Here is a 20,465-nt window from a genome sequence, read left to right as displayed (position 1 = left end):
ATCTGCAGTGATTTTGGAGCCCCCAAAAATAAAGTCTGACACTGTTTCCACTGTTTCCCCATCTATTTGCCATGAAGTGATGGGACCAGATGCCATGATCTTCGTTTTCTGAATGTTGAGCTTTAAGCCAACTTTTTCACTCTCCTCTGTCACTTTCATCAAGAGGCTTTTTAGTTCCTCTTCACTTTCTGCCATAAGGGTGGTGTTATCTGCATATCTGAGGTGATTGATATTTCTCCCGGCAGTCTTGATTCCAGCTTGTGCTTCTTCCAGTCCAGCGTTTCTCATGATGTACTCTGCATAGAAGTTAAATAAGCAGGGTGACAATATATAGCCTTGACGTACTCCTTTTCCTATTTGGAACAAGTCTGTTGTTCCATGTCCAGTTCTAACAGTTGGCTTCCTGACCTAATTAAACTTAAAAGCTTTTTCACAATGAAGGAAACTATAAGCATGGTGAAAAGGCAGCCTTCAACCTATTGTGGGAGAAAATAATAGTAAATGAAGCAACTAACAAAAGAATTAATTGCAAAAATATACAAGCAACTCCTACAGCTCAATTCCAGAAAAATAAATGACCCAATCAAAAACTGGGCCAAAGAACTGAACAGACATTTCTCCAAAGAAGACATACAGATGGCTAACAAACACATGAAAAGATGCTCAACATCACTCATTATCAGAGAAATGCAAATCAAAACCACAATGAGGTACCATCTCACGCTGGTCAGAATGGCTGCTATCGAAACATCTACAAACAAACACCTGTACACCCATGGCGGATTCATGTTGATGTGTAGCAAAACCAATACAAATTGTAAAGTAAAATAATAATAATAAATTTTTAAAAAGAAATTTTAAAAAAAAAGGTCTACAAACAATAAAGGCTGGAGAGGGTGTGGAGAAAAGAGAACCTTCTTACACTATTGGTGGGAATGCAAACTAGTGCAGCCACTATGGAGAACAGTGTGGAGAACTGCCATGCTGCTGCTAAGTCACTTCAGTCGTGTCCGACTCTGTGCGACCCCATAGACGGCAGCCCATCAGACTCCACCGTCCCTGGGATTCTCCAGGCAAGAACACCGGAGTGGGTTGCCATTTCCTTCTCCAATGCAGGAAAGTGAAGTTGCTCAGTCGTGTCCGACTCTTAGCGACCCCATGGACTGGAGCCTACCAGGCTCCTCTGTCCATGGGATTTTCCAGGCAAGAGTACTGGAGTGGGGTGCCATTGCCTTCTCCATATGACCTAGCAATCCCACTGCTGAGCATACACACCGAGGAAAATAGAATTGAAAGAGACACATGTACCCCAATGTTCATTGCAGCACTGTTTTTTATAGTGAGGACATGGAAGCAACCGGATAAGAAAGCTGTGGTACATATGCACAATGGAGTATTATTCAGCCATTAAAAAGAATACATTTGAATCAGTTCTAATGAGGTGGATGAAACTGGAGCCTATTATACAGAGTGAAGTAAGTCAGAATGAAAAACACCAATACAGTATACTAATGAATATATATGGAATTTAGAAAGATGGTAACAATGACCCTATATGCAAGACAGCAAAGAGACACAGATATATAGAACAGACTTTTAGACTCTGTGGGAGAAGGTGAGGGTGGGATAATTTGAGAGAATAGCATTGAAACATGTATATTATAATATGTGAAACAGATCACCAGTCCAGGTTCGATGCATGAGACAAGGTGCTCAGGGCTGGTGCACTGGGATGCCCTGTGGGATTGGATGGGGAGGGAGGTGGGAGGGGGGTTCAGGATGGGGAATACATGTATACCCATGGCTGATTCATGTCAATGTATGGCAAAACCTACTACAAGATAGTAAAGTAATTAGCCTCCAATTAAAACAAATAATTTTTTTTAAAAAGAAAAATCCCTGGAATAGACTATTACATGGGAATCAGAGAAAAGGACAAAAAAGAGAAATGAGAGTCTTTTCAGGAAAAATGCAACTTCAGGCGGAAAAGTCAGAGAGGGGAAAAAGAGTTCATATACTGAGTATATATTAGGTGACATCTGTTCTACACATATTATCAAAGTACTCCAAATAGCACTGTGGGGGAGAGATTTCCCATCCCATCCCCAATTTATAGAGGAGAAAAATGGTATTCATAAAAGGAAACTGATTTTATTAAAGTGACATAGCAAGTTAGTAGTGACATTAATGTGGATGCTCAGATCTTTCTGCCCCAAAGGCCTACAAACTTTCACCTGCTATTCAGACTAGGTATCAGACCCTGCCTCTGGGCTCTGCTCCTATTCCCACCGAGCAATAATTATAGAATCAACAAAAAAGATCTTTCCCGGCTCCCACCTGGAGAGCAGAGACAGTGGGAAGGGTTCAGGAGCATACCATGAGGACTTGCACTCACCATTCAATCTCTTTAGGCTCGCGGTCCCTCAGGAGCTCTTGTACCTCCTGCCGGCAGCGCTCTTGCCATTCAGGGTGCTTTGCCAGGTTGTACAGGATCCAGGAGAGGCCGCTGGCTGTGGTGTCATGGCCTGAGGGGCAGCCAGATAGGCTTGGGTCTCTGGGATACTTCAGCACCAAAGGGTGAACCATGCCAAGCCACCCTTCCCCACCTCCCCGCAAAGAAGATGGGAAGGATAGGCAAGATGGAGTGATCCAACACCCACCAACCCTGGGATGAAGAGACCCCTGCCCATTCTCTAGTCCCACACCGGGACCCTCACCCTCAAACATGAAGGTGTCAGCTTCAGCTCGGATATCTTCGTCTGACAATCCCTTCCCATCTTCATCCTGAACAGAAGGCAAGATCCTCAGAGTCACACCAGCTCTGAGGACACCTGAGCCTAACCTGAGATTATCCCTGAAGCTCCTTATCCAAGCAGGATCCTTCCCTCTTCATCTCCATAACCCACTCCACTCCAGGGGACTCCTCGTTGGTCTCCTGCCTCCTCTTTACTCCTTCCAGGCAGCTTTCTACACAGTCACATCTGAAACTTCTCTCTGACCTGCCCCTCCCTTCCTCAAGCATCCTCTATGACTCCCTAGCACTCTCTGGATCAAGTCCAAGTTCTTTAATCAGACCTTTGAAACTAAGATCCAGTCTACATCTTGAATTGAGATCCCAGAGAAGCCCACCTTGAGGCTTTCTGGGTGCTTAGCAGTAAAGAATCTGCCTGCAGTGCAGGAGCTGCAGGAGACATGGGTTGATTTCTGGGTTGGGAAGATCCCCTGGAGGAGGGCATGACAACCCACTCCAGTATTCTTGCCTGGAGAATCCCATGGACAGAACCTGGTGGGCTACAGTCGATAGGGTCACAAAGAGTTGGACACGACTGAAGCGATTTGGCATGCACGCACGCACACAAGAAGCCTACCTTGGCCAGCAGAAGCACATCGATGAAGTCCAAAGTCTTGGCCTTAGCCTTGGTTTTGAGGAATTCTTGGGAACCCTGACTGATTAGAGTACGACGCCTCTTCTGGATGACGGCATCTGTGAAGTCGTGCACCAGGCGGCAGGCCCTGCAGAAGCGCTGCCCATCGGGGGTGAGGTAGTACAGGAAGTCCACGTGCAGGAAAATCTGCTCAATTCGTTTCGTCACCAGGGCACTGAGCTCCAAGATGGCAGCAATATATTCGCTGGGTTTCCTACAGGGTCAGACCAGAGAAAGCCTTAAGAAGTACTGAGGGACTTCCCTGGTGGTCCAGTGGTTAGGGCTCTATGCTTCCACTGCAGGGGGCACAAATTCCCCTGATTGAGGAAGCTACATGGCATGGCCAAAAAAAAAAAAGGAGTACTGTATATCTGTGGGCCATCTCTTCTTAGAAACTGATTCTTAATAGGAAGTCTTGGGAACCCTGATAAGAGATATCAATAGCTGTGCACGTTTGGATTTCAGATGTTTTAAGCTATTGCCTCCCTTCATGATCTCATACTGCAAGAGCACTTCTGGTCAGTTACCCAGGACCACATCCCATTCAATCACATTTCTCTCTCTGACCCCCATCTCTGTGAGCTCCCTCATGTCCTAGACATCAGGGCAGAGCATGGGAATCACCCTCATCTCTCCTCTCTCCCACACAATATCTGGGCCTGCCAATATCTTCCTCAGTTTCCCCCAAATCTTCCCCGTTTTCTACACCAAGCTCAAACTTCCTCCCCTCTGTGGTCTCCTCACATCCTGTGTCTACACAACAATCAGTCTTCTCTCCAGTCATATGTCCAAGCTCAACTTTGACCAAGATCCTCATGTACCCAAACATCTTCCATGGCTCCCAGGAAACCTCAGGATGAAGTTCATATCCTCTTTGTCTGGCTTCAGAATGTCCTAAAGATAGAACTCTGCCCATTCCTCCAGCCTCAAGATGTCTCTCCCCAGCTACACACACAGGTTCTGCTCCTCCTGGCCTCATGGCCTTTATCAAACAGTTCTGCCTACCTGCAAGAATCGCTCCTTCTCTTTCCCTTCCCTGTCCTTCAGTGTCCAGCTCTGACCTACCTCCTCCAAGAAGATCCCTTCTGTTCACCTTGGTCAGTCCTCCCTGACCCAGCTACGCCCATGGATCTATGCCTCATGTTCCCCAGGCCCTGGGCTGAGACTCACTCCTGGCAATTGCTGTCGTAACTGAAGACGCATTTCTGCAGACTGTCCAGGGTCATGAGGCTGACATGTTCAAACATGTCCAGACGAGTGTTGCCCTCCAAGGCCAGACGTTGCCACTTGGCCTGGACATAAAAAAGAGCAAGGTTAAGGCTGGGGCTTCCCACTCAAGTCCCTGCCCAATCCCAACCACCTGGCTGAATTCCCTGAGACCCAGCCTTCTGGTCCTGTGCTCCAAACACCCATCCCCAGGGAAGACCAGGCTTGAGTGAGAGTGGAGTCTCCTACTATCAAGACATAAAGACCCTACAGCTGGAAGTCAGGAGACCTGGGCTCAAGGTCCAGCTCTGCCTCTTCTGTGTGTCCTGGGTTAACTCATTGCTTTCCATTTGGCTTTTCCACTATCCAATTTTTAGTAGCAGTTCAGATGGCCTGTTCAAACTACCTTGCAATTACACTCATTTCACATGCTAGCAAGTTTATGCTCAAAATTCTTCAAGCTAGGTTACAACAGTATATGAACCAAGAACTTCCAGAAGTACAAGCTGGATTTAGAAAAGGCAAAGGAACCAGGTCCAACTGCCAACATTTGTTGGATCATAGAGAAAGCAAAAGTATTCCAGAAAAATATCTAATTCTGCTCCATTGACTACACAAAAGCCTTTGACCAAGTGGATCATGACAAACTGGAAAACTCTTAAAGAGATGGGAATGCCAGACTACCTTACCTGATGCTTGAAAAACCAGGTCAAGAAGCAATAGAACTGGACATGAAATAATGGACTGGTTCAAAATTGGGAAAGGAGTACAACAAGGCTGCATAGTGTCACACTGTTTATTTAATTTATATACAGATTACATTATGCAAAATACCAGGCTGGATGAATCACAAGCTGGAATGAAGATTGACAGGAGAAATATCAACAACCTCAGATATGCAGAAGATACCACTCTAATGGCAGAAAGCAAAGAGGAACTAAAGAGCCTCTTGATGAAGGTGAAAGAGGAGAGTAAAAAGCTGTCCTGAAACTCAACATTCAAAAAACTAAGATCATGACATTCAGTCCTATCACTTCATGGCAAATAGATGGGGAAAAGGTCAAAACCGTGACAAATTTTATTTTCCTGGACACCAAAATCATTGTGGATGGTGACTGCAGTGGTGAAATTAAAAGACACCTGCTCCTTGGAAGAAAAGCTATGACAAACCTAGACAGTGTGTCAAAAAGCAGAGACATCACTTTGCTGACAAAAGTCTGTATAGTCAGAGCTATGTTTTTTCCTGTCAATTCAGTTCAGTTGCTGAGTCGTGTCTGACTCTTTGTGACCCCATGAACCACAGCACACTAGGCCTCCATGTCCATCACCAACTCCTGGAGTTTACCCAAACTCACGTCCATTGAGTCGGTGATGGCATCCAACCATCTCATCCTCTGTCATCCCCATCTCCTCCTGCCTTCAATCTTTCCCAACATCAGGGTCTTTTCAAATGAATCAGCTCTTTGCATCAGGTGGTCAAAATATTGGAGTTTCAGCTTCAATATCAGTCCTTCCAATGAACACCCAGGACTGATTTCCTTTAGGATGAACTGATTGGATCTCCTTGCAGTCTAAGGGACTCTCAAGAGTCTTCTCCAACACCACAGTTCAAAAGCATCAATTCTTCTGTACTCAGCTTTCTTTATAGTCCAACTCTCACATCCATACATGACCACAGGAAAAACCATAGCCTTGACTAGATGGACCTTTGTTGGCAAAGTAATATCTCTGCTTTTCAATATGCTATCTAGCTTGGTCATAACTTTCCTTCCAAGGAGTAAGCGTCTTTTAATTTCATGGCTGCAATCACCATCTGCAGTGGTTTTGGAGCCCAAAAAAATAAAGTCTGACACTGTTTCCACTGTTTCCCCATCTATTTCCCATGAACTGATGGAACTGGATGCCATGATCTTTGTTTTCTGAATGTTGAGCTTTAAGTCAACTTTTTCACTCTCCTCTTTCACTTTCATCAAGAGGCTTTTTAGTTCCTCTTCACTTTCTGCCAAAAGGGTGGTGACACCTGCATATCTGAGATTATTTATATTGCTCCTGGCAGTCTTGATTCCAGCTTGTGCTTCTTCCAGCCCAGCGTTTCTCCTGATGTACTCTGCATATAAGTTAAATAAGCAGGGTGACAATATACAGCCTTGACGTACTCTTTTTCCTATTTGGAACCAGTCTGTTGTTCCATGTCCAATTCTAACTGTTGCTTCCTGACCTGCATATAGGTTTCTCAAGTAGTCATGTACAAATTTGAGAATTGGACCATAAAGAAGTCTGAGGGCCGAAGAACTGATGCTTTCAAATTGTGGTGCTGGAGAAGACTCTTAAGAGTCCCTTAGACTGCAAGGAGATCAAATTCATCAATCTTAAAGGAAATCAACCTGAATATTTATTGGAAGGACTGATGCTGAAGCTGAAACTCCAATACTTTGGCCACCTGATGTGAATAGCTAACTCATTGGAAAACACCCTGATGCTGGGAAAGATTGTGGGCAAGAGGAGAAGGGGTTGACAGAGGGTAAGATGGTAGGATGGCCTCACTGACTCAATGGACATGAGTCTGAGCAAACTCCAGGAGATAGTAAAGGATAGGACAGCCTGGTATGCTGCAACCCATGAGGTTGCAAAGAGTCAGACCCAACTTAGCAACTGAACAACAGCAAAGATGACCTGTATTGGTGTTGCACAAACCAAGTTAGAATACCTGCCTCACTCCGCATAGCTCACTTACTAATGAGCTATCTTGGGCACTCTCCCTAACCTCTCTAACCTTCCATTTCGTTATCCTTAAAGTGGCAAATATAACCATCTCTACCTCACAGGATTGTGAAAATAAATTAGACAACACCTGCCATGGACCTGGCTCACTGTTCCATTTCCTTCTCCAGGAGATCTTCCTGACCCAAGAATTGAACCCACGCCTCCCTTATTGCAGGCAGACTGTTTACCCTCTGAGCCACCAAGGAAGGCCCTTCTGATATACAATAAGTGTTAAATAACTTTTAACTATCATCATCATCTTCATCACTATCATAGTGGAAGACAACTGCAAACGGGTCCCCATTTCTTCAACCTTCCCTTTATTTTCACTCTTTGCAATGAGATTTCACAGCTGTTTCATTGGGAGGTGCAACCTCTTTCTCCACCTGTTGAATCTGGACTGAGCAGGGACTTGCTTCAGTTAACAGGAGGTGGTGTGTTAGTTTCCAAACTAGGTTTTAAGAGATATTGCATGTTTCTGCTCATTCTCTTGGATCCCAGCTCCACCATGCAGTCAAGCTCAGGTGATGAGAGCTACCAGAAGAGACAAATGCAGGAGTCCATTGCCCCACCAAGGCTATCTTAAACCAGCTGACAGCTAGCCAAGCTCTGAATACATGCCAAAGCTAAATCTAGAACAACAGAACTGTCTGCATAACCCACCCATGACCACAAATGCATTCATGATTCAAACCAGGATGAGAAGAATGACTCAGCTGATGTATCATCTCATGAACAATAATAAACACTAATTCTTTCTTTCAAGTCCACGAGTTTTAAGGTGGTATGTAATGCAGAAAGAACTACTACGCAATGTTCATCATTTCTGTCCTGAATTTACAGAGCTTCCATGAAGCAGACTAGCAACTAAAACTTTCTGAGTACCTAATGTGTGCCAGGAACCTGATTCCATTACGTCATCTTGACCACACTTTTATTGCTATTGTTCAGTCACTAAGTCATGTCTGACTCTTTGCAACCCATGGACTGCAGCACACCAGGATTCCCTGTCCTTCACTACCTCCTGGAGTTTGCTCAAATTCATGTCCATTGAGTCGGTGATGCTATCTAACCATCTCATCCTCTGCCGCCTTCATCTCCTTTTGCCTTCAATCTTTCCCATCATCACGATCTTTAAAAAGGGGTGCCTCAGATCAATGGAACAAAATAGAAAGCCCAGAGATAAATCCACACACATATGGACACCTTATCTTTGACAAAGGAGGCAAGAATATACAACGGAGTAAAGACAATCTCTTTAACAAGTGGTGCTGGGAAAACTGGTCAACCACTTGTAAAAGAATGAAACTAGATCACTTTCTAACACCGCACACAAAAATAAACTCAAAATGGATTAAAGATCTAAATGTAAGACCAGAAACTATAAAACTCCTAGAGGAGAACCTAGGCAAAACACTCTCAGACATAAATCACAGCAGGATCCTCTGTGATCCACCTCCCAGAATACTGGAAACAAAAGCAAAAATAAACAAATGGGATCTAATTAAAATTAAAAGCTTCTGCACAACAAAGGAAACTATAAGCAAGGTGAAAAGACAGCCTTCTGAATGGGAGAAAATAATAGCAAATGAAGCAACTGACAAACAACTAATCTCAAAAATATACAAGCAACTTATGCAGCTCAATTCCAGAAAAATTAATGACCCAATCAAAAAATGGGCCAAAGAACTAAATAGACATTTCTCCAAAGAAGACATACGGATGGCTAACAAACACATGAAAAGATGCTCAACATCACTCATTATTAGAGAAATGCAAATCAAAACCACAATGAGGTACCACTTCACACCAGTCAGAATGGCTGCGATCCAAAAATCTGCAAGCAATAAATGCTGGAGAGGGTGTGGAGAAAAGGGAACCCTCCTACACTGTTGGTGGGAATGCAAACTAGTACAGCCACTATGGAGAACAGTGTGGAGATTCCTTAAAAAATTGCAAATAGAACTGCCTTATGACCCAGCAATCCCACTGCTGGGCATACACACCGAGGAAACCAGAATGGAAAGAGACACATGTACCCCAATGTTCATCACAGCACTGTTTATAATAGCCAGGACATGGAAGCAACCTAGATGTCCATCAGCAGATGAATGGATAAGAAAGTGGTGGTACATATACACAATGGAGTATTACTCGGCCGTTAAAAAGAATACATTTGAATCAGTTCTGATGAGATGGATGAAACTGGAGCTGATTATACAGAGTGAAGTAAGCCAGGAAGAAAAACACCAATACAGTATACTAACACGTATATATGGAATTTAGAAAGATGGCAATGACGACCCTGTATGCAAGACAGGAAAAAAGACACAGATGTGTATAACGGACTTTTGGACTCAGAGGGAGAGGGAGAGGGTGGGATGATTTGGGGGAATGGCATTCTAACATGTATACTATCATGTAAGAATTGAATCGCCAGACTATGTCTGATGCAGGATACAGCATGCTTGGGGCTGGTGCATGGTGATGACCCACAGAGATGTTATGGGGAGGGAGGTGGGAGGGGGGTTCATGTTTGGGAACTCATGTAAGAATTAAAGATTTTAAAATTAAAAAAATAAAAAACTAAAAAAAAAGGGGGGGGTACTCAAGCGGTAAAGAATCTGCTTGCAATGCAAGAGACCCTGGTTCGATTCCTGGGTTGGGAAGATCCCCTGGAGAAAGGATAGGCTACCCACTCCAGTATTCTTGGGCTTCCCTAGTGGCTCAGCTGGCAAATAATCTGCCTTCAATGTGGGAGACCTGGGTTCGATCCCTGGGTTGGGAAGATCCCTTGGAGAAGGGAAAGGCTACCCACTTCAGAATTCTGACCTGGAGAATTCCATGGACTGTATAGTCCATGGGGTCACAAAGAGTAGGACACAACTGAGCGACTTTCACTTTCACTTTCACCCCAGTTTTACAGATGAGGAAACTGAGGCTTAGAGAGGAAAATCAGTGACCCCCTTCAAAGCCATCCAGCTCAACCAAGATTGCAGACCATATGTGTTTGAGCCCATTCACCCTTTCCCAATGCTCCAGCTGGGACCCTAGATTCAAGAGACTCACATGCATGATGTCTGTGCTCTTGTTGAAAATCTTCATATAGGGCTTCAAAATCTCGAAGTGGAAGGCAGGTGTCAGCAGGCGACGGTGGCTGCTCCACTTGTCACCAGCACTCAGTAGGAGCCCATCCCCTAGCAGAGACAGCCATGAGGAGTAAGCAAAAGAACCTTTCCCTGGGCCCCCAAGATCATCCCCTTCACTCACAGTTACTCACCAAGCCAGGGTTTCAGGAAGCTGTAGAAAAACATATCCTTGGGTATAATGGTGGCTGACATAAGAAATAGAACATCAGGGGCCATGGTGGATGAGGGGGAAGAAGTAACTTTTGCTGGGGGCTGGAGGCTCCCAGGAAGGGGTCTGAATTTCTCCTCCAAGCCCAGCATAGCAGGAATGGGGCCAAAAGTAGAGGAAGCTGGGAGGAGGTAGGAGGTGGGGGTTGCGGGGGAGGGCGACCAGACCAGGCTGCAGCACAGAGTGGACCCCATCAACACAACCCGATGTGCTTAGACACACCCCAACATGACACAGCATGTCCCAGCACACCTTGACATGGCTCCTACGTGGTCCAGCATGTCCTAAATCCCCAGGCACAGCACAGCACTCTACAAAATGCACTTTTAGGCACCAAAGACACCATGCTTGCCCCCATACTCTCTGACCTCTCCTGGAACATCTGACATGGTGGACCAACAGTGTTGATTTTCCACCACCCAAAACTGAAAAAAGACTTCGGCAACCAGAGAGAACTGGAGACTTTCCCAGCATCACCCAGCAGGTCTCTGTCAATGCTGTCCATTCTCCTGCTCAACCTGGTCTGTCCAGGAGCGGGAAGGGGAGCAGGGGCCAGGGAAGAGGCTGGGAGGGAGTGCTCCTGGGAGAGATACCTGAGGCCTGGAGCAGAGGGGCAACGAAGTTAGGGTGAACAAGCCGCAGGATGGGGAAGAAGGGCCCCATCCACCAGAGGTGGACGTCGCGGAAATGGTGGCCCAGCTCCTCCACCAGCCGCATGCCCTCCTCATTGCTCTGCGCCTGGGAACAGGTAGGGTTGAGGCCATGCTTGGCAGGAGGCGCCAGAAGTTACATACTCCCACTTCATCCCCCTACCCACCACACCCACTCACCGCCTTATCCTCTTCTACCTGGATTGTTGATCTATACTCTTTCCATCTGAGTCAGCTTTTCTCTCTTGGCCTCTGTCTTTTTTCATGTCTCTCTATGTGCCTTTCTCTATCCCCTTATTCTCTTCATCTCTGTATTTTGACTGAGAGAGAGGGGGGAATGATCGGGGAGAGAGAAAGAGGGCAGGGGCTAGAGGTGGGAGGAGATAATGGGTGGATGGATGGATTTAGATAGATAATCTACTTATCAATCATTAGATGATGGGTAGATAGATGGATGGATAGAAAGATGGATAGAAAGATGGATAAATGATAGATGGATAGGTACAGATAGATGGTAGGTGACAGACAGATGATGGATGTATGGATAGATGGAGAATATATAGATAAATAAGCAGATATGACAGATGTGATAGGAAGTGGGTAGATGGACTGATAAATAGGTAGAAGATAGATATGTTTGTATCTATGTGTATGTATTTTCTTTTGCTCCCTTTTATGTCTCTGTGTGTCCTTCTCTCAGTCTCTCTCCCTCACTCTTTCTCTGTACCTCTCTTTTGCTGCCCCTACTTCTCTGTCCTTCTCTCTGACTCCCTATTCCTGTTCCTCCTCATCTCCACACCTTCCCTGGCTCCCCACTGCTCTCAGAATCAATCCCTTGTCGCTACCTGGTCTCAAAGCCCTTGTCTCCCTACTCTCCTCTCCACCTTTTCTCTGCCTCTCACCTGCATCAATGTAGCTGCCCTGAACCCCTCCCTATGGCTCAAAACCCAGGTGCTCACTCTTTCACTTACAGGCCTTTGAGTGCACTAGTCCTCTCCACGGAATATACCTTCACTTTCTTTTCTTAAAAAAAAAAAAAGCCTATTAATTGTTCCAGACCCACTTCCAACAATTCTTCCTCCAAGAAGTCCTTCAGCCTGCCCCAGTAGCAAAAGCTCCGCTTCCTCTCTGGGCTCCCCCAGCCTGTGTCTCTCCCTCAGACCCACCCAGACCACATAGGATCAGGGATATCTCTAATCCTGTGTGACCAAGACTGGAGGGTCCACCACAGCAGAGCCCGGAGCTCAGTCTCTGCAAGGATCCCCAAGCAATGTTCAGAACACCAGAATAGGGTTGGCAAATAAATGAAAGAGGAGGGGGGAAAAGATGACCAAAGATGTCCAAGAGCAGGAGAGGCCCTGGGACCTGCAGGAAGTGAACAGAAGTTTGCCAGTGAGGGGCTCACCGCCCTCAGAAACTGTCGTGGCACCCACTACCACCTGTCCCAGGCAGACACCTGTGGTGTTGGTGACAGATCAGGCAATGTCATGGTGGCAGAAAATGATGAGGAAGATGATGGAGCCCAGCCAGATTGTAAGTCCCTGGGAGCAGGTGAGTGAAGTGGAGTGAAGTCCCTCAAGCCCTGCACTGTTAGGAGGACCTGCAAGCAAGGCAATAGCCATCACTCCCGCAGAAGAAGCTGCTGCAGTGAACAGTGTGTGGGAACCTGCACAGATGGAGGGAATCTCTGATTCCCATGCTTCTTCGTGCCAGAGATGGGAGGGACTCAGAGGCTCGCCAAGTCCCGAGGGGGCATCCCAGGGCAAGGGAGAAGACATTCTCTGCCTACAGGGAGGATGACCTTAGCTCAAAGAAATCATTTTTCTCATCCTGGGAGTGGTGCCAGCCCCAGGGGTGGACACATGAGAAGATCCTTATGGAGGAGGTATGTCAGTAGCAGGGTGGTCCCTGGGTTTTGAGTCCACATTCTTTCATGTTCTGGCCCATCCACAGAGCCTCAGATTCCTTCCATGGTTAAGGGTCTACAGTCCTGGGACTTTCCAGCCCTGGTTGACCCCAAGGGACACAGGTTAACTCTGTCCATCAATCAAGACAGCCCCTCTCACCTCTGAACCCCTTCTGCTGATGAGGCTCTATGCACAGTACATCTTCTCTGTCTCCTAGCTAGCTAGCTACTGGGTTGGCCAAGAAGTGCGTTCAGGTTTTCCATAACATCTTACAGAAGGCTTGAACGAACTTTTTGGCCAACCAAATATCTCTCTGGATATAGATACCTATCTGGTACATCCTGTCTATTATTTCTCACAGTACATCCTAGCTATCTATCTCTTTCCTGAACCTATGGACACTCGCATGCTGCTACTATTGCTCTTTAGTCTCTTAGTGGTGTCCAACTCTTTATAATCCCATTTGGTGGACTACAGCCCACCACTATGGAGACTCCTCTCTCCATAGAATTTTCCAGGCAAGAATACTAGAGTGGGTTGTCATTTCCTTCTCCAGGCGATCTTCCCAACCAAAGATTTTCCCAAGAAGCATGGATAGAACCTGATTCTTGGACACTCCCATAAATCATGCCAATTACAAATGAAGAAACTGAAGCCATACCCCCCAAAAGAAGAAGAAGGGGGAGTTGCTTTCTGGTGAGGCACCCTCTCCAGTCCCTCAGGACACCCCATCCAAGCCCCCAGGTGCTCCAGGTAGGTGAACATAAGTCATTTTTACCTTTGTGACTGCTCCTTGCTCACTGGGGACTTCCCAGGTGGCACTGGTGGTAAAGAGTCTACTTACAAATGCAGGAGACACAGGTCCAATCCCTAGGTCTGGAAAATCCCACTCAAGTATGCTTTCCTGGAGAATCCCATGGACAGAGAAGCTTGCTGGACTATAGTCCATGGGGTTGCAAAGAGTTGGACATGACTGAGTGACGGAGAACACACACTCTCTGCTCTCTAAGGACCCTGAGGCATTTGATAAGCTCAGCTCAGAGAAGAAGAGAAACTTGGCCAAAGTCACACAGCAGGAGATATTGGAGGAGAAAAGCATGACTAAGACCAGCCTCCACAGCCAAGCCCTGGGATGGGGAGTCAGAAGGGTAACTTTAGGGCTCTCTGAGAACATTCCAAGTGAGAGGGTAACAGGCAGGAAGGCCAGGGGTCTCCAAATGGAGGAAATAAGCTGCAAGTGTCAGACATGTTTATCTCTTTTAAGCAGCAGGAGGAAACAAACTAGCAATAATTTTTTCCTTCTCTATAGAAATTTAAAAGGAGGTTTCTCTTAAAAATACTGTGTTACCATAATGACACCTGGTTTCACCTGAAGGTAACTATTCTCAAACCTTGAGTTAACCAATGCACTTTCCTTATGGAAATGATTGTCTTAAGCTATGTTAATATACTATGCATTTACCCCAGATTCTGTCTTCAAGTCAGTTCCACCTAATGGCTCAGAACCTACTTGACAAACCATTATGTTATACTCCGACATTGTTCCCCTAATCTATGTAAACGAAGCTATTTGTATGGTAATCTGCCCTTCTACAAGATTCAAGTCAATCAGGATGACTCGTCTGGTGCCAAGATTATCCCAAAATACATTTTATGGATGAGGGGCCTGATGCCATTCTGAGTTTTAAGACATTCCTTTCTTTCATTAACAGACTGCTAGTAACTATATATAACACCCAGCTAAAAACTAGCATGGGGGTATTCTTTCTGTTCCCTTCTGATGTCTATGTCAGAAGCTCTCTCTATCTCCTTTATACTTTAATAAAACTTTATTACACAAAAGCTTTGAACAATCAAGTCTCATCTCTGGCCGAGGATTGAATTCTTCTTTGGAGGCCAAGAATCCTGGCGTCTTTTCATGATTCAGCAACAACCTTTCACAAGTCCTGTAATCTCAGGCAAGCCTTACTATGTGCTTGGCACATACTGTTCTGTGAGATGCTGGTCTGGGGGAGGAGGAGAGAGGAGCTGGACACCTGTGCCTTTGGCCTTGGATAAGAAAGGAAAGTGACGGCAAGTTACCCAGGCCTCCACCACAGTATTACCAAACATTTATCAAACAGGCTGGGCCACTATATATATCATGTTTGTCCCCAGAGCAAACATCTAGGGTGACAGATGGATAATAAATAAGTAACGGGACAGTTGACTATTTAATCATGAGCAGGGCCAAGTCCATAAAACTGTGCTCATTTCACATTCTAGCGAGGTAATACTCAAAATCCTTTAAGTTAGGCTTCAACAATACATGAACCAAGAACTTCCAAATGTACAAGCTGGATTTAGAAAAGGAAGAGAAACCAGAGATCAAATTGCCAACATCAGCGGGATCATAGAAAAAGCAACAGGATTCCAGAAAAATATCTACTGCTGCTTCTACACTAAAGCCTTTGTCTGTGTGGATCTCAGCTAACTATATAAAATTCTTAAAGATATGGAAATACCAGACCACTTTACCTGTTTCCTGAGAAACCTGTGTGCAGGTCAAGAAGCAACAGTTAGAACCAGACATGAACAGAAGACTGGTTCAAAACTGGGAAAGGAGTACAACAAGGCTATATATTATCACCCTGATTTTTTAACTTACATGCAGAGTCCATCACGAGAAATGCCAGGCTGAATGAATCACAAGCTGGAATCAAGACTGCCCGGAGAAATATCAATAACCCAGATATGCAGAGGATACTATCCTAATGGCAGAAAGCAAAGAGGAACTAAAGAGCCTCTTGATGAGGGCGAAAGAGGAGAGTGAAAAAACTGGCTTAAAACTCAACATTCAAAAAATTAAGATCATGAATTCTGGTCCCATCTCTTCATCTCAAAGAGATGTGGAAAAAATGGAAACAGTTTTCCAGGGCTCCAAAATCACTGCAGATGATGACTGCAGCCATAAAATTTAAAGATACTTGCTCCATAAAATTGAAAGATACTTGCTCCTTGGAAGAAAAGCTATGACAAACCTAGAAAGTATATTAAAAAGCAGAGACATCACTTTGCCAACAAAGATCCATACGGTTTTTCCAGTAGTCACATACGGATGTGAGAGTTGGACCATAAAGAAGGTTAAGTGCCAAAGAACTGACACTTTTGAACTGTCATGTTGAAGACTTTTGAGAGTCCTTTGAACTGGAAGGAGATCAAACCGGTCAATTCTGAAGGAAATCAACCCTGAATGTTCGTTGGAAGGACTGATGCTGAAATTTTGAAGCTCCAATACTTTGGCCACCTGATACAAAGAGCTGGCTCATTGGAAAAGACCCTGATGCTGGGAAAGATTGAAGGCAGGAGGAGAAGGGGATGTCAGAGGATGAGATGACATCATCAACTAAATGGACATGAGTTTGAGCAAACCTTGAGATGATGAAGGACAGGGCAGCCTGCTGTGCTGCAGTCCGTGGGGTTGCAAAGAACAGACGTGACTTAGAGATTGAACAATAGCAACAAATGCGCAAAGTCAGAGATCAGAGTCTGGGGGAGTCAAAGGAAGCTTAGAGAAGACAGTTATACTTGAGCCAGAAATGGAAGGATAAGGAGGAATCCAGGGGGTAAACTCAGGAAAGGGAGGGCTTCCTGCAGCACAAGCAAGAACCCTGCAGTGGGAAGAGCTTGGTTCACCGAAGGGATAAAGCAGAAGCTCAGAGTGACCATGGCATGCACAAGGCTAAGGAGAACAGCGGGTGCCGGCCTGGAAACATTGTCTTTATCTTCAGAGCGATAGGCAGCCATTGAACAGTTTTCAGCCAAGAAACGGCGTGACCTAAATGGAATTTTGGAAAAGTCTATCCAGGGCTAAAAAGAGAAAGAGGATGGAGGGGACGCCAGTGGCAATAAGGAGACCAGAGAGTAGGCTTGGCAAGGATTCCTGGAGAAAAGTGATGGTGGATGGGGCCATGGGTGATAGGACATGCAGAGAGGGGACAGACTGGGGACAGATTGTGGAGGCAGCACATTAGGACTGGGTGCATGGGTGAGGGAAATGGGCAGGATCAGGGGCCCCAGAGAATGGGATGTGGACAGCTAGAAGGATGCACTAGACTGAGGGCAGAGGCAGGACTGGGGAGGGAGCCACGAGTTCAGATTCTGACTGAAGAATGAGGTGTTTATGAGACCCTCCCCCTTCACGTGAGAAGAGGAGGAGGGAGCTGGATGACTTGGGGTCAGGAGAGATGTGAACTTAAAATTCACTTCGGAGGAAACTGATGGCCCCCTTACGAGCTGGAATCCTAGGTGAGGAAATGTCCTCAGAAGAAGCAGAAGAAGGAGAAAGGGTTAGAATGCTGGGGGCAGAGAGCTCCTCACATGGAAAGATGGAGCAAAGGAGGAGCCAAGAGGAGACAGAAGAGCTATGGGGAGGTAGGGGAGAGACCAGAGGAGGCCGTGTGCTGGAACCAAGAGGAAAAGCAGGTTTCAGGAGGACAGGGTAGTTCACAAGCTCAGAGAGCTGCTGGGAGTTGGATGAGATGAGGCTGGATGGAGTCCATGGGATGTAGAGACCTACAGATCACAGCCATCTGGCAGAATCAGATGCCAGATGGAGGTAGGGACCAGACTGGAGCAGGAGAAAGCAAACAGAGAAATGGAGGCAGTGAGAGAAAGCAGCTCTGAGACAGCAGATCAGAGGTTTTATTCAGAAGAAGGCCCACTGGGAATGGGCAGGTGGGGATGTTCATGTCATCTCTTTGTCCTGTTTTGTGACCTCTAGCATCATCGTGGAGAAAAGATCAGAGTACTTGGAGGGTTTAGCTCTTATTCAAAGAGTCACGAAGGAAAGCCCAATTGGCCAGACACCGCAGCCCAAGTACAAAGGATGAGAATCTAAGCTAAAGATGTCCAAGGCAGTAGGATGGAAAGGAAGCCATTGGACTCGGGTGTAGAAGGCACTGGAAATCCTGGCAGGATCTAGGATGGGAGATGAAGAAAACAGAAGTTCAAAGGAAGAGGAGTTGTGATCAGAGAATGCAATCCTCAGATCAATGGTTTTGGAGGTGGTGCCCTTACGGGTGATGACAAAATCCTAAGTGTGATTGTGGCAAAAAGGGGCCGACTCAACACAGCGGAAAGGCCTCTGAGGATAAGACTAGGAAGGTGGGCCAGAAGCCTCCTTCCAGGAAGTTTGACCATTAGAGCAGAGTGATTCTGAAAAAGAGAGTGGTCCACTTTTATCCAAGTTGGGCAACAGGGCTCACTGATGCATCTTGGGGGTAGAAGACAAGATAGGTAAAGGAAGGTGCCTGAGGAAAGGGAGAAGGGGAGACAGTCCACACATTCCTCTGACCCCATAGGGGGAAGATGGGGTGGGGGTCATAGTTAATTCCTACTGGGACTCCGAAGCCCGCAGAGGAGTAGACACTGGCCCAAGGCCCAGCTGGAACAGATCCTGGACAGTGGCTCTGAGGAGGCCTCAAGACCAGCCGTACAGTCTGCGGGGACACCACGGGGCCCAGCTCTCTGCAGCCCACCCTGAGAGCCCCTCAAATGTGCACAAATGTGGGGAAGACAAGCAGGAACATGACCCAAAACAGGCTTGGGGTGAGGACAGCATTGGAGAACAAGAAAGGCACTGGGGGGACTTCCCCGGTGGCCCAGTAGCTAAGACTCCATGCTCCCTGTGCAGAAGGCCCAGGTTCGATCCTTGGTCGGGGAACCAGATCCTGCATTCTGCAATTAAAGCTCCACATGCAGCAAAGGTTGACGATCCTGCGTGCCACAACTAAGATCCAGTGAGCGAAATAAGTAAATTAAAAAAAGAAGAAGAAGAAGGAAGGCATTGGAGCATAGGATGGACAGAGAAGAGAGGACTGGACCCAGTGGGTGGGAGGTGAGGCAAGAGGTTTCCCTTGCCGCCACAGACCCCAGCCTAATCCCAGACTCCCAGCTCTCCGAGCCCCATTCCTGACCCTCAGGAAGTCTATCCACCCTGATCCCCCAGACCTATCCTGCTGCCCACACTCACCAGGCCTAGGTGACCCCAAAACCAGCTCCTTTTGGGGGGCTGCGGGAAACATCGGAGGCGACAGCAGTTGTCATAGAAAGCATAGATCCAGGCCAGGACGCGGGCCAGGATCCAGGAGGCCCCGAGCAGCAGCAGCAGCAGCCACGGGGAGGCTGCCACTGCCCCGAGTCCCAGCCAGGACAGGCTCAGCTCCAGCATCCTGTGGTCAGATAGGGTGCAGGGTGAATCCTGAGGATGAAGGAAGAGACAGTGATGGTGAGCTGTGAGGCAGAGACGGATAGAGGGAGAGGAGAAAGGGAGTGAGGGGCAGGGATAGGGAGGGCTGGGACAGGGACTGGGAGAGGGGAGGGAGAAACAGAAATTCAGAGGAAGAGGGAGAGAGAGAGAGAGACAGAGAAAAAGAAAGAAGGAAAGAAAAAGGAAAGGAAAGAAAGGGAAGGGAAATGAAAGCAAGAGAGAGAAGAGAAAAAGAAAAAGACAGATGAAGAAAGGAATTAGTGGAAGGTTGCCAGGAGCTCCAGTTGCGAGGAAACCACCATCCCCCGTGGGGGGAAGGAGGGGATGTGCGGCTCTCTCTCTGGAGCCACCCCATCTAGCGCAGCACCCACTTCCTACCCCAGGCCAGAACCCTCAGCCCCAGCAACACCAGCCCGGCACCTTCGGTCAGGAGCGGCTTGTCCCACACAACTTCCTCCGTCCTCCTTCTGGGAGGTCTCTTTCCCTCTGGCCCAATCTCTGAATCACAGGGAGGCTGGGCTTGGCTGGCAGCCAGTCCCTGCCTGCCTCCTCCCCAAGCTGGCATCCGGCCCAAGACTTCAAACCGGAGGTGTCTGGCCAGAGAGACCAGCTCAGGGTCACATGGCACAAACCCTGAACTCTCAAGACTCAGCACCTCCCGCATGGGTTTGTTGGAGTGTGAGCAAAGGTGACTCTGGGCCCCCAAGTTTACAACTGCCCTTGCCCTTCCAAGGCTAGGGTGTGGCACTCAAAGCATGAACGTTGAGGTGCCAGGTGAGCAGGGCCTGGCCCAGCCTTGTCCCAAAACATCTCTGCAGCTCCTCTCCCTGCGTGTGCCAGGAGGGCATCATGTATCATTTTTCAGCACAGAATCAGGAAGCTCAGAGATCTGAAGCCTCTGCCCTTT

General features: G+C 46.8%; 1 protein-coding gene across 2 annotated transcripts in view; it reads right to left on the bottom strand.

Annotated features, from left to right (window-relative positions):
- Positions 1-20,042, bottom strand: part of LOC102187311 (cytochrome P450 4F6) — a 42,901-nt gene extending 22,859 nt beyond the window's left edge. The window contains exons 1-9 of one of the 2 annotated variants that reach the window (XM_018051318.1): positions 19,979-20,042; positions 19,322-19,549; positions 11,345-11,489; positions 10,675-10,728; positions 10,464-10,591; positions 4,596-4,717; positions 3,369-3,639; positions 2,718-2,784; positions 2,396-2,525 (exon numbers count right to left, since the gene is read on the bottom strand). In XM_018051318.1, coding sequence (XP_017906807.1) covers positions 2,396-2,525; positions 2,718-2,784; positions 3,369-3,639; positions 4,596-4,717; positions 10,464-10,591; positions 10,675-10,728; positions 11,345-11,489; positions 19,322-19,519 — 1,115 coding nt within the window. In that variant the 5' untranslated portion in view covers positions 19,520-19,549; positions 19,979-20,042. Of the gene's footprint in view, positions 1-2,395; positions 2,526-2,717; positions 2,785-3,368; positions 3,640-4,595; positions 4,718-10,463; positions 10,592-10,674; positions 10,729-11,344; positions 11,490-19,321; positions 19,550-19,936 lie in introns of both variants that reach the window. The other variant, XM_018051319.1, reaches the window with a different exon arrangement.

This window comes from Capra hircus, chromosome 7 (assembly GCF_001704415.2).
Source record: "Capra hircus breed San Clemente chromosome 7, ASM170441v1, whole genome shotgun sequence".
NCBI lineage: Eukaryota > Metazoa > Chordata > Mammalia > Artiodactyla > Bovidae > Capra > Capra hircus.
Note: the sequence above shows the minus strand (reverse complement) of the source record. Positions and strands in the feature narration are given on the sequence as shown.